Source organism: Mesoplodon densirostris, chromosome X (assembly GCF_025265405.1).
Source record: "Mesoplodon densirostris isolate mMesDen1 chromosome X, mMesDen1 primary haplotype, whole genome shotgun sequence".
NCBI classification, from domain to species: Eukaryota; Metazoa; Chordata; class Mammalia; order Artiodactyla; family Ziphiidae; genus Mesoplodon; species Mesoplodon densirostris.
The window spans coordinates 1753231-1765321 of record NC_082681.1 but is presented as its reverse complement, the minus strand read 5'-3'; the positions used below and the strand labels follow the sequence as shown (position 1 = coordinate 1765321).

General features: G+C 37.9%; 1 protein-coding gene across 4 annotated transcripts in view; it reads right to left on the bottom strand.

Annotated features, from left to right (window-relative positions):
- Positions 1-12091, bottom strand: part of TMLHE (trimethyllysine hydroxylase, epsilon) — a 61410-nt gene that overhangs the window by 26780 nt on the left and 22539 nt on the right. For 2 of the 4 annotated variants that reach the window (XM_060086852.1, XM_060086854.1), the window contains 3 exons: positions 2874-2903; positions 1196-1372; positions 649-928 (listed from right to left, as the gene is read on the bottom strand). In XM_060086852.1, coding sequence (XP_059942835.1) covers positions 649-928; positions 1196-1372; positions 2874-2903 — 487 coding nt within the window. Of the gene's footprint in view, positions 1-648; positions 929-1195; positions 1373-2873; positions 2909-12091 lie in introns of all 4 variants that reach the window. The other 2 variants (XM_060086855.1, XM_060086853.1) reach the window with 2 other exon arrangements.

The following is a 12091-nucleotide window of genomic DNA, read 5'->3' as shown; positions in this document are numbered from 1 at the left end:
CAGAGCAGTCCTGGGCAAGCCACTTAATACATTTGAGCCTCAAGAGCCTCATCAGTAGAACAGGAGATAAAATACACACTTATCAGGATTACTATAATGACCAATGAAAATAATGGATTTGAATATGCTGGTTAAATGCTATACAGTATAAGGCAGTAGTATTAACAACCAGGCTCTGAATTAAGCCTTAGGAATAATAGAAGATCAAAAGTAGATGATCTTTAGACACTATCTTATTCAATCCTGTTACTGATCAGATAGGAAAATAGAGGCTACTGTGGCGGCGGGAGTGGGGATTGAGGGTAGGGGTGTGTGTGTTATGCAGTTGTCTATGTTTACCCAACTGCTTGATGGTAGAACTCAGGCTACTATCTGGTTCTCTTTACTCACAGTTAGTGCCCTTTCTCGTGTACAATGACTAACTCCTACTTTGAGCATCACTGGGCTGGAAAAAAATACCAATGACTTTAAAGTCTTCACCATATTTAACATGTAAGTGTCTTTAGAGATTAGAAATCTGGGCTTCAAATAAAGCACTATAAATGGGAATCCCGTTATTCAGGCCACAAAATATTCTGGAAAAACGAAGGTGACCATACCTGTCACTGGAAATTAATTTCTGCAGATATCAGGAAACTAATGACTTACCTGATCAAGCTGATCCTTTCTGCCAACTTCTCTGTGTGTTCCTGAGTAGGAGGGACATTTTCTACAAAAGCAATTCCATAGAGCAGAAAGTTTTGTAGAAAGTTCTTCAGTCCCTCCTTGGTTTCTAAGAAGCTCTGGAAATCTACAGATGGAACTTGGGCTTGCTGGTAGATTTCTGCATTCCATAAGATTCTAGGCTGGATGACCTTTTGTTTCTGCCCTTCATAGCTGTTTTTCACCAGCCAATCCAAATCATATCTAGTCACATGACCATCTGGCCCTTTTAAGGGAAAAATCAAAGGCATTAAAAATAATAATTATAAATACTGCCAATAATTTACTGGTTAAGAATGATGTCAGCTGTAGATTAGAGCAATTTTATTTAAGAAGAAAAATAAAAGGTTCAAAAATAAATGCTTCCAAAGAAAGGAAAAACAAAGAGTAACTAAAAGAATACCCTGTTTTGGAAAGGGGCAAATCATTTTTTGTAAAACAATTGTTCTTTAAAAGAGTACCCCAAAGAAGACCAAGTCTCCTGTCCACTCACAAGTGAAAAAGAGTGTGGTCTCATCCAGACGAATGGTCTTTGGCTGGATACATAAATCCACACTGGCAGTGTCTAGGCTGCGCTGGTGAGTCTTAGAGTTGTAGCAAGATGCTGAGAGGCAGTGGTCTCGAAGCCAGACATAATCAAAGCGCATCACGGTGTTAGCATATTGCAGTTCTAAGGAAAAGATCACACTCTTTTATATTATCATATTATTTTACATTTTTATTTTATAAAAATAAATAAATACTTATTTAGGAAAACTAAAAAATCAGGACCCAGAAAACTTCCTTCAAAAAGTCTTCTACCAAGAAATACGCAAGAGCAATGAGGGGGACACTAGCCCCCTACTAGATATTAAAACATAGTATAGAACTTCTATGATTAAAACAGTGTGATGTTGGTATAGGAAAAGGCAGTTAAAACAACAGAAGAGTATAAAGAGTCCAAAAATATACATGAATGCATATAGAAATTTGGTATGTAAAAACTGGCAGGTGTAATCACTGTGGAAAATATGAATTTTTAAATAAATGGTGTTGGGACAACTGATAATCATTTGCAAAGAGATAAAATTGAGTCCATATCTCATATTGTCACTGGGTGTCCATGATAAATTCAAAACAGATCAGAGTTCTAAATTTGGAAAATGAAGCCATTCAAGTATATAAAAAGAAGACATGGATAGAGGATATAAAGGAGGTCCTTGTACCATTCTTGCAACTTTTCTGTTAGTTTGAAGATGTATCAAAATAAAAAGTTAGCAAAAAATCAAACTTTCTTATACATCAGGTTATTCATTTAGACAAGGTAAATAAAAAGGAGTTCAAATTTATAAGAGGAACAAAAACTATAAAGTGTCTGGGAAAAAATGAAAATGTGGAAGACTACTATGGAGAAATCTATAAAACTATCCTGAAAGACTTGAAGGAAACTTGAATGGAGAAATATGCTCACAGATGGGCAGATTCAATAATGAAAAGATAGGAATTCTCCCACAAATTAATATGCAAAACTCCATGTACTTCCAATCCAAATCCCAGTGAAAATTTCCATGTACTGGACAGGCTAATTCCAAGAATCATACTCAGAATTAATAAAGTAACAATTTTGAGAAAGAAAAAGAAAGGCATGGAGGGGAAGTCTTACTATATATAAAAATGTATTATAAAGCTATAGTCATTTAAAAAGTATGATATTCATGTAGAATGGACTAAGAGATCAAGGGGACAGAATAGAGTCTCAAAACAGACTCAACTGTACATGAAAATATGGTATATGTTAAAGGTGGCATTTTGTAACAGTGGTGAAAAGACAGATTACTCAATAACTAGTTTCGGAAAAATGAATTTTGAAAAATTGATTCTAGAGTCACGTCAGCCTCAACAGTAAATTACTGATCGAGTAAAATATAAAAAATAAAACGATTAGATGTTGACAACTTTGAGGTAGGAAAAGCCTTTCTAATATGACACAAAAAGCATAAAAGATAATTTGTGTGTATGAAAATAAAAACCTTCTGTTTTGCAAACAATGCAAAAAACAAAGTTAAAAGACAAGTAACAGGAAAAATATTTTTAACATACAAGGGTTAATACCCAGGATATAGAATAAATCCTTGTGATCATTAAGATAACTCAATAGAAAAATGACCAAAGGATATCAATAGGAAACTCACCAGAATTGACCAGTAAACACACGAACTCTTCTAACCTTAGTAGTAATCAGAGAAATGGGTATTAAGATATCAGTTTTTATCCATCCGAGTGACAAAAATTTTAAAGTTTGATTAAAACATGTGTTTTCAAAAGATGTGGAGAAATGCATACTCTCAAACATTGGTAAAGTGAGTATAAATTGGTGAAGACACACTGAATAGCAATCTGGAAGTTTCTATGAAAATAATAAAAAATATGTATATTTATTGCTTGACCCAGAAATTCACCTCTCAGTACTTACCTTATAGAAACCGTCACATATGAAGAGGTATGCACAAGGATATTCACAATAGTTTTGTTTATAATAGCAAAATAATTAGAAAATAAGACTAAATGTCCATCAGTGGGGGCAGTTGAGGAATAGCTGAATAAACTATGGTGTATCTACAATGAGATCCTAATAAACAGTTAAAAAATGCAGTATATCTGTACTCCTCAAATTGACTTTGTACAATGTTATCATTCTCACTTTAAGGACAGGAAACTAAAGGTCAGAGATGTTAAATAACTTTGTAAGATCATATAATCATTAGGTGGGGAACCTAGGACGTGAACTCAAGTTGTCCAACCCCAAAGTCCTATGCTAGTGTTTCTCAAAGTGTAGTCTTGGGAATCTCTGAAGGTGAGACTTCAGGAAAGGCAGAGTAAGGAGCTTGGAAAATCCCCTCCCCCAATAACAATGATAAAACTGGACAAAATTACCAATAACAACCATTTTAGGACCTGGAAATTGACCAAAGGCTTACAACAAATTAAGAAGCCTTTAGTCAAGAAAAACTATTGAACCTTGGGTAAGAACAGTGGGAATCTGTATGTTTTAGCTTGGAGTACTTCCACTCCCTACCCCACCCCTACCAGCTCCATCAGCAATAGTTCTACCAGGGCAGGCAAACCAAGAAAGCCAGCAGCTTTGCTGCTGAAGGGGACTAAATTTATTGGGAGCAGAGCACATAAAAACTCCATGCCCATGGGTGTTGAATACAATCAAGGAAGGCACACTGGTTGGGACAAGCAATAGATCTGCAGAACAGCCAGAAATCTATCAAGGGGATCAAGGGAATGAGACAGCTATAGTGGGCCTTGGAAAGCCCCCTCGCATCCCTGGTGTTTGGTAAGGCTGTGCACACAATAAGGAGAGATTGGAAAGGGCCCTAGTTATCTACATGTCCCTGGAAGAATGTGAGGCACAGTGGAGACATGTGAAGAATGGCAGAAACTGAAAGCCTGGGCAGACTAATAAACAGCCTAAACTTTGTGTGCCCCAATCCACACACACATCCATTGGCAAAAGGTGGAAGCCTTACTGGCTTAAGGTTTTTAGCTTAACCACTGACCAATTGTTAGCTGGCCACTAAACTATACCAGGGTTTCTCAAACCTTGGTACTATGGACATCTAGGGCTAGATAATTTTTTGTTGCAGGGCACTGTCTTGTGCATTGTAGGATGCTTAACAGCATCCCTAGTCTCCACCCACTAGATGTTAGAAGCATCCTCCTCGCCAGTTGTGACAACTAAAAATGTTCTCAGACATTGCCAAGTGCCTCCTGTGGTGGCAAAATCCCCCCAGTTGAAGACCACTGAGTTATGCTGACCCCACTGTGATACACAGAAGCCACAGTTAAAAACGAATTACTCCAGAGAAGTCAATAAACAAATAAACAAAACACACATACAGCAACAATCCCCCTGCGAGGTCAGAAATCAGTTTCTATAAGATAAAACCTAAAATGTCCAGATTTTCAACAAAAAACCCTGAGATACATATAGAAACAGAAAAGAGTGGCCCATGCAGTCCATACAAACTATCTGAGAAGAGTATTACAAGAAATCCTATTGTCTAAGTCAGGCATGCTGCTAGTAGGTAGCTTATCACCTGGGAGGAAATGCCTTTCCCTTCTAACAGCCTTGGAAGAGAAGCAGAGTGGACCACTGGGGCATCACCTCCATGTACCTATAACATCTTCTAGTTATGAGTCAAAAGTTGGTGTTGAATGCTTGAAAATCCAGACACTAAAGTTAATTGAAAGAGTGTCTGATATAGCAACTGCTGATACTGTGGAATGGGGCTATTATTTGGTGGTGCTCTGGAGTTGGAGTTCTTGACCTAGGATCCATGGAATGATATGTAAAACTGTGTGTGTGTCTGTGTGTGTCTCTGTGTGTGTATGTGTGTGTGTAGTTCGGTATTTTTCTATAGAGAGGATCCATAGCTTGCAACAGAATTTCTAAGAGATTCATAAACTAAAAATATTGAGAACCACTCCCTTAGACTGATAAAAGTGATTAAGTACCACCAACCCTCATTCAGATTGGTCATTACACTGAGGTAATCCAGGGTTTTGACAAACTATAACCTTCAAGCTCTTGCACATGCAGTTCCCTCTGACCAGAACATTCATCCTTACCTTCTCACCCTTTTTCCCTTGCCTAATTCATATTAAAATATTCATGACTCTGCTCAAATCCTGTAGGCAGTCATTTATAACTCTTTAGTTTGGGTTAGGTAACCCTCCTCTTTGTTCTTATAGCACTCCACATGCTGTCTAAAAGCATTTATCACACTGTCTTATAACTGTCCGTGTGTTTGTTTTTGCCATAAGACGGTACCTTGAGGATAGGGAATGTGTCTTCTCCATCACTGCATGCTTCGCATTTATCACAATGCCTGGCTCCTGGTACTTGCTCATTCAGGAATGAGAATGATCCTGTCATCAAAACTATGAATGATCTTCTCCTGCCCTATTAGATGGGTGAGAAGTTGCCAGGAACATACTGTACAGTAGTGGAATAATTTGTACTATGGGGATGGACTCATATCTTAAAAAGCTCCAAAAAATCCCCTTTATTTTAGTCAAGTTGGTATGCTTACTGTCCTTTCCATGGCTGGAATTCATTATTACCTCTGCTTTTGCCATTTTTCTCCTTAAAATTACAGGCTCCTCTAATTAAATGACCATCTTTTCTTTCAAAATCTAGCTAAAAATTAATTTAATTCAAGGAAGCTTCCTTGACTAACCCTACATTTTCTTTGAAATTAAGTAGTTGGTATGTAACAATTTAATTTGCATTTGCATATGGCATAAGCTATTTATGCTTTTTATATTTATTTACTCATTTTATATTTTATGTTTACATTAAGGTAGGGAATATGTCTTCCATTTTTGGTTCTGTATAAAGTTGACACTGAACAAATGTTTATTAATTAGGTCTTGCCAAAATGTCAATATAGAAGAGAAACTTAGGACTCAACTCATTTCTCTTGTAACCTACATTTAATCAATCACCAAGGTTTGTTACTTCCGCCTCCTATATCACTCTGAAATCCACCTGACCTCTCCATTTCCACTTTTTTCTCCTGCCACCTTCAGCCAATCATCATCTCTAACAGTGGGCCTCTATAAAGCAATTTTTAAAATCAGAGTACTAAAACCTGATTGAGGGCTTCCCTGGTGGCGCAGTGGTTGAGCGTCTGCCTGCCGATGCAGGGGACACGGGTTCGTGCCCCGGTCCGAGAAGATCCCACATGCCGTGGAGCGGCTGGGCCCGTGAGCCATGCCCGTGAGCCATGGCTGTTGAGCCTGTGCATCTGGAGCCTGTGCTCCGCAACGAGAGAGGCCACAACAGTGAGAGGCCCACATACCGCAAAAAAAAAAAAAAAAAAAAAAAAACCTGATTGAACTTTGGAAAAACTGCTCTAGTTTCTAGATCACCAAGGGAGCAAGGCAAGGCTGTAGTAATCCTGGTAGGATAGTTGCCTCATTGCTGCTTTGAAGCTCATGCTATCTATATAACTCTAAACTTCTTCATTACTCTAATCATGTATCTCCTGAGTCACTTTATTTTTAAATAAATGAAGATCAGTTTACTGTCTTTTACTGTCACCCCATCAGCCCTTCCCCTGTCATCATTCTTGGCAGCTTCATCATTATTAATTGTAATACCTTCATCATTTTCATTTCAAACACCCTATACTCTGACTACCTGTTGTTCCTTTTCCAGCTCAATTATTCAGGCACTCTTCACTGTAATAATCCTTCAGCTACACAAAGAGCTCCAATCCATTGACCATAAGCTCCTTTTTGTTATCCATCATCTTGCCTCCTTTAATGTCTTCGATTCCCTCCTTACAGGGCCCACCTTCCATGATCGTCATTTAAATTAATTCCTTGCAAACACCCTTAACTCCCTTGCCCCACCCCCCCATATCTCCCTCTGCCATGCTTCCCTGACAAATCTCTGACCCGGATACGCTCAGGTCCACACCTCCTCTGTGCCTGCAGCCAAGCAGCTAAACATTGTTAGAGAAAAAAAAATTTAAACTGTATTGGTTACTTTCATTTTAAAATCATCACCAAAAATATCAAATGAGTACTCAACGCTGCCAAAAAGTCCTTGCATAATTTCTTAGTAAAATCACTTACTCACTCTCCAAGAACACTATTATACATAGTCCCTTCTCTCCTCAAACTGCCAACACCACCTCTCCCTTCCCACTTTCAACTGATTACCTTGCTTACTCCTTCAAAGAGAATATGGAAGCAATTAGAAGACAATCTCCACAAACCCATGCTCCACATCCACCCACTTACATGCATCTGTGCCCATATATTCTGCCTTCCTTCTTGTTACTATGGTTGAAATATCTGTGCACTTAATCAAGGCCAACACTCTCATTTATGAATCAGATCCTATCTCTTTCCTACTCAGGTACTACACTTCTGAAATTTTTCTATCCCCCTCTTTTGCATCATCAAAATTTCCCCTCCTACTGGATCATTCTCATCGGCAAACATGTTTCAATGTCTTCCATCTTAAAACAGTATTCCCCCTCCACTACCACTCCACCTCATATTCCCTTTCATACTGAAACTTATGGCTTGAGGTTTCCACTACCTCTCTGTTAATAAATTTGTTTTAAATTTTAGAATGATTTTAAGTTTACAGAAAAGTTGCAAATACAAAGAGTTCCTATATAGCCCTTGCCCAGTTTCCCTTATTACTAATATCATATATTAGTATGGTAAATTTGTCACAACTGATACATTATTTATTAATTAAATCCCATAATTTATTTGAATCTTATTAGTTTTCCCCTAATGTCTTTTTTCTGTCCCAGGATACCATCCAAGACCCACATTACATTTAGTCATCATGTCTCCTTAGGCTCCTCTGGGCTGTGACTTCCCTTGTTTTTGATGACCTTGACAGTTTTGAGAGGTACTGGTCAGGCATTTTGTTAGAATGTCCCACAATTTGGGTTTATCTGATGCTTTTATCATGGTTAAAGTGGGGTTATAAGTTTTGGGGAAGATAGCCACAGGAGTGAGGTGCCCTTCTCACCATATCATATCACTGGTACATGCTATCAAAGGTAGTGTTTGCTACATTTCTCTACTTAAGTTACCCCACCCTCCTTCCATATTCTATTCTTTGGCAGCAAATCACCAAGTGCAGCCTGCATTCTAGGACTGGGGACTTAAGATCCACCTCCATAGTTGGGGGAGGAGGAATATCTACATAAATTATTTGGAATTCTTTTGTATGAAACATTTATATGTACTCTCCCCATTTATTCATTTATTTATATCAGCATGTATTCATGGATATTTATTTTATACTTTTGGTTATAATCCAATATTACATTATTTATTTTGTTGCTCAAATTGTCTCAGCTTTGGCCATTAGAAGCTCTTTTAGTTAGCTCCTGTGTCCCTTTAACATTGCCTCATCATGTTTTTGAGCACTTCCTTACTTTCTGGGACTTCAAGATTCTCCAGGCTCATCTTGTATTTTCTCTGACCCAGCTCTGGAATAGTCCATTTTTCTAAGGAGCCCTTGGTTCCTTTTCTTGGAGCATGGTATTAGAAACCAAGATCTGGTTGTGTTCATTGCCACTGTGGCGTCATTGTTTCCAGGACCTCTCAGTGGCTAGAGCTAGGAGATATATTAATCTACGTGTAAAAACATATCTATACAGTCGACCCTTTAACAACATGGGTCCACTGCACAGGTCCACTTATACACAGAATTTTTTTTCAATAGTACATACCATGGTACTACACAGTCTGTGGTTGGTTGAATCCGAGAATGCGGAAATGTGGATACAGAGCAACTGTAGCAGGGAAGAGCAAAATCAGACTCCATGGTGGATCTGTTTCTTTTATTTTAACCTTTGCTCTCCGTTGTTTTTTGTTACTATAATCACTAAAAGGATGTTGTCTATAGCTATTGGCATACATAATGGCCTACCTCGGGGAACCCTGCCCCTCTGCCTGAATGTTAAACTAAAGTGCTTTTGTTCAGCTCACAGGGCAACATCCTGACCCTGCCCACCAGTGAATGGCTGCAAGAAAGAAGAAATTAACACATCCCCTCCCCGAGGCTGGCCAAACCAGGAGATGTTTTGCAAGACTTGTGGCCTTTTTAGTTTACTTCCTCATCTCCTCCCCCTCTCTGTTCTATAAAATAAACTGGCATCCAGACCCCGATAAGATGGTACTCTAGGACGTTAATCCACCATCTTCTCGGAGGCCCGGGTTTCCAAATAAGGTCACTATTCCTTGCCTCAACACTTCATCTCCTGATTTATTGGCCTGTTGTGCAGCGAGCAGAGCGAACTTGGACTCAGAACTGTGTATACAGAGGGCAATCTACAAGTTATATGTGGATTTTTGACTGCACAGAGGGTTGGCACCCATAACTCCTGCATTGTTCAAGGGTCAACTGTAATTATTTCTGCATCTATCCATCTGTATCTATATTAGGCTAAACATGAGTTTATACTGATGTGTTCAACTATAATCCAGTACCACATGATTCATTCTAGCATTTCCCCTATACTTATGGGTAACCACACTCTCTAGACCCCTAGCAACCACTGATTTGTTTTCTGTCCCTATAGTTTTGCCTTTAACAGAATGTCATGTCATACCTTTTGACTGCTGAATAGTATTCCATTGTATGGATGTACTATAGTTTATTAATTAACCTATTGAAGGATATTTTGATAGCTTCCTACTTTTGACAATTATGAATAAAGTGGTTTTTCATGTGTGGGTTTTTGCTGTGGACATAAGTTTACAAATCAGTTGGGTAAATACCTAGGAGTGCAACTGTTGACAAGTCCATGTTTAACTTTATAAGAAACTACCAAATTTTCTTCCATAGTGGCTATACTATTTTTGTATTATTACCAGCAATGAATACAAGTTCCTATGGCTCTGCATTCTTGTCAGCATTAAGTACTGCCAGGATTTTTTTTGGATTTTAGTCATTCTAATAGGTGTATAGTGGCATCTCATTGTGGCTTTAATTTGCATTTACCTAATGAAATCATGTTGAGCATGTTTTCATATGCTTATTTGCCATACTTGTCCTCTGGTGAAGTGTCTGTTCAGATCTTTCTACCCTTTTAAAAATTGGGTTATTTGTTCTCTTACTGTTAAGTTTTAAGAGGTTTTTCTAAAATCTGCATACAAATCTTTTCTCAAGCATGTGGTTTGTAAATATTTTCTCCACGTCTGTGTGGCTTTTCTTTTCATTCTTTTAACAGTGTCTTTCACAGGGAAAATCTTTTGAATTTTGATAGAGTCCAATTTACCATTTTTTTCCCTTTATGGATTAAGCTTTTGAAGTTGCATCTAAGAACTTTTTGCTTAATCCAAGGTAACAAACATTTTCTCATACAAGTTTTATAGTTTTGCATTTTACATTTAGGCTTATGATCAACTTTGAGCTATTTTTTACACAAAGTATGAGGCAGGTGTGAACGTTTTGTTTTGTTTTGCTCTTTTGCATAGGGATATCCAACTGTTCTAATACCACCTGTTGAAAAAAACAGTCCTTTCTCCATTGAATTGACTTTGCACTTTTGTCAAAAATCAGTTTACCGTATCTGTGTGGGTCTATTTCTGGGCTCTCAATTTTGTTCCATTGTTCTATGTATCTATCCTTTTGACAACACCACACTGCCTTGATTGTAGTTGATCCTTGAATAACACGGGTTTGAACTGTTTGGGTCCACTTATAAGCAGATTTTTTTCAATAGTAAATACTATAGTACTACCTGATTTGCAGTTAAATTGATCCGTGGATGTAAAACCACATATATGAAGGAACTGTGTATATACAGAGGGCTGACTGTAAGTTACACTCAGATTTTTGACTGCTCAAAAAGTTGGCACCCTAACCCCTGTGTTGTTTGTGTCAACTGTACTAAGGTTAACTTAAGCCCTTTGACTTAATTTTTTTTCCAGAAGTGTATTGGCTATTCTGATACCTTTGTCTTTCCACATACACTATTTATTTATTTATTTATTTATTTATTTATTTATTTATTTATTTATTTAAAAATTTTTATTTATTTTTGGCTGCGTTGGGTCTTTGTTACTGCGTGCGGGCTTTCTCTAGTTGCGGCAAGGGGGGTTACTCTTCGTTGCAGTGCATGGGCTTCTCATTGTGGTGGCTTCTTTTGTTGTGGAGCACAGGCTCTAGGTGCATGGGCTCAGTAGTTGTGAGCACGGGCTTAGTTGCTCCGCAGCGTGTGGGATCTTCCCGGACAAGGGCTCGAACCTGTGTCCCCTGCATTGGCAGGCAGATTCTTAACCACTGCGCTACCAGGGAAGCCCCCTCCACATACATTTTAGAATCAGTTTGTCAATATCTATAAAAAAGTCTGCTGGGATTTTTTGAGTGGGATTGCACTGAATCTATAGATCATACTGAGAATTCACATCTTAAAAATATTGGGTCTTCTAATCTATGAGCATGGAACGTCTTTCCAATTATTTATGTTCTTTCATTTTTTAATCAGTGTTTTGTAGTTGTCTGCACACAGATTGTGTGTGTGTGTGTGTGTGTATTTATTGCCATACCTCCCCCTCCAACCACTGCTTTCGTTGTTTACCACAAATTTTGATAAGTTCTATATTCATTTTCATTTAGTTCAAAATATTTTTAACTTTCCTTGAGACTTATTTTACTTAGACGTTTTTTTGGTAGTGTATAGCTTAATTTCCAAGTATTTGGGACTTTTCTGGTATAGACTTCTAGTTTTTTCTGTTATGGTCAATGTACATACTCTATATGTTTTTAGAGTCTTTAAAATTTTTGAGCTTTGTTTTATGGCCCAGAATGTGGTCCACCTTGATGAATGTTTCATTTAAACTTCAGAACAAT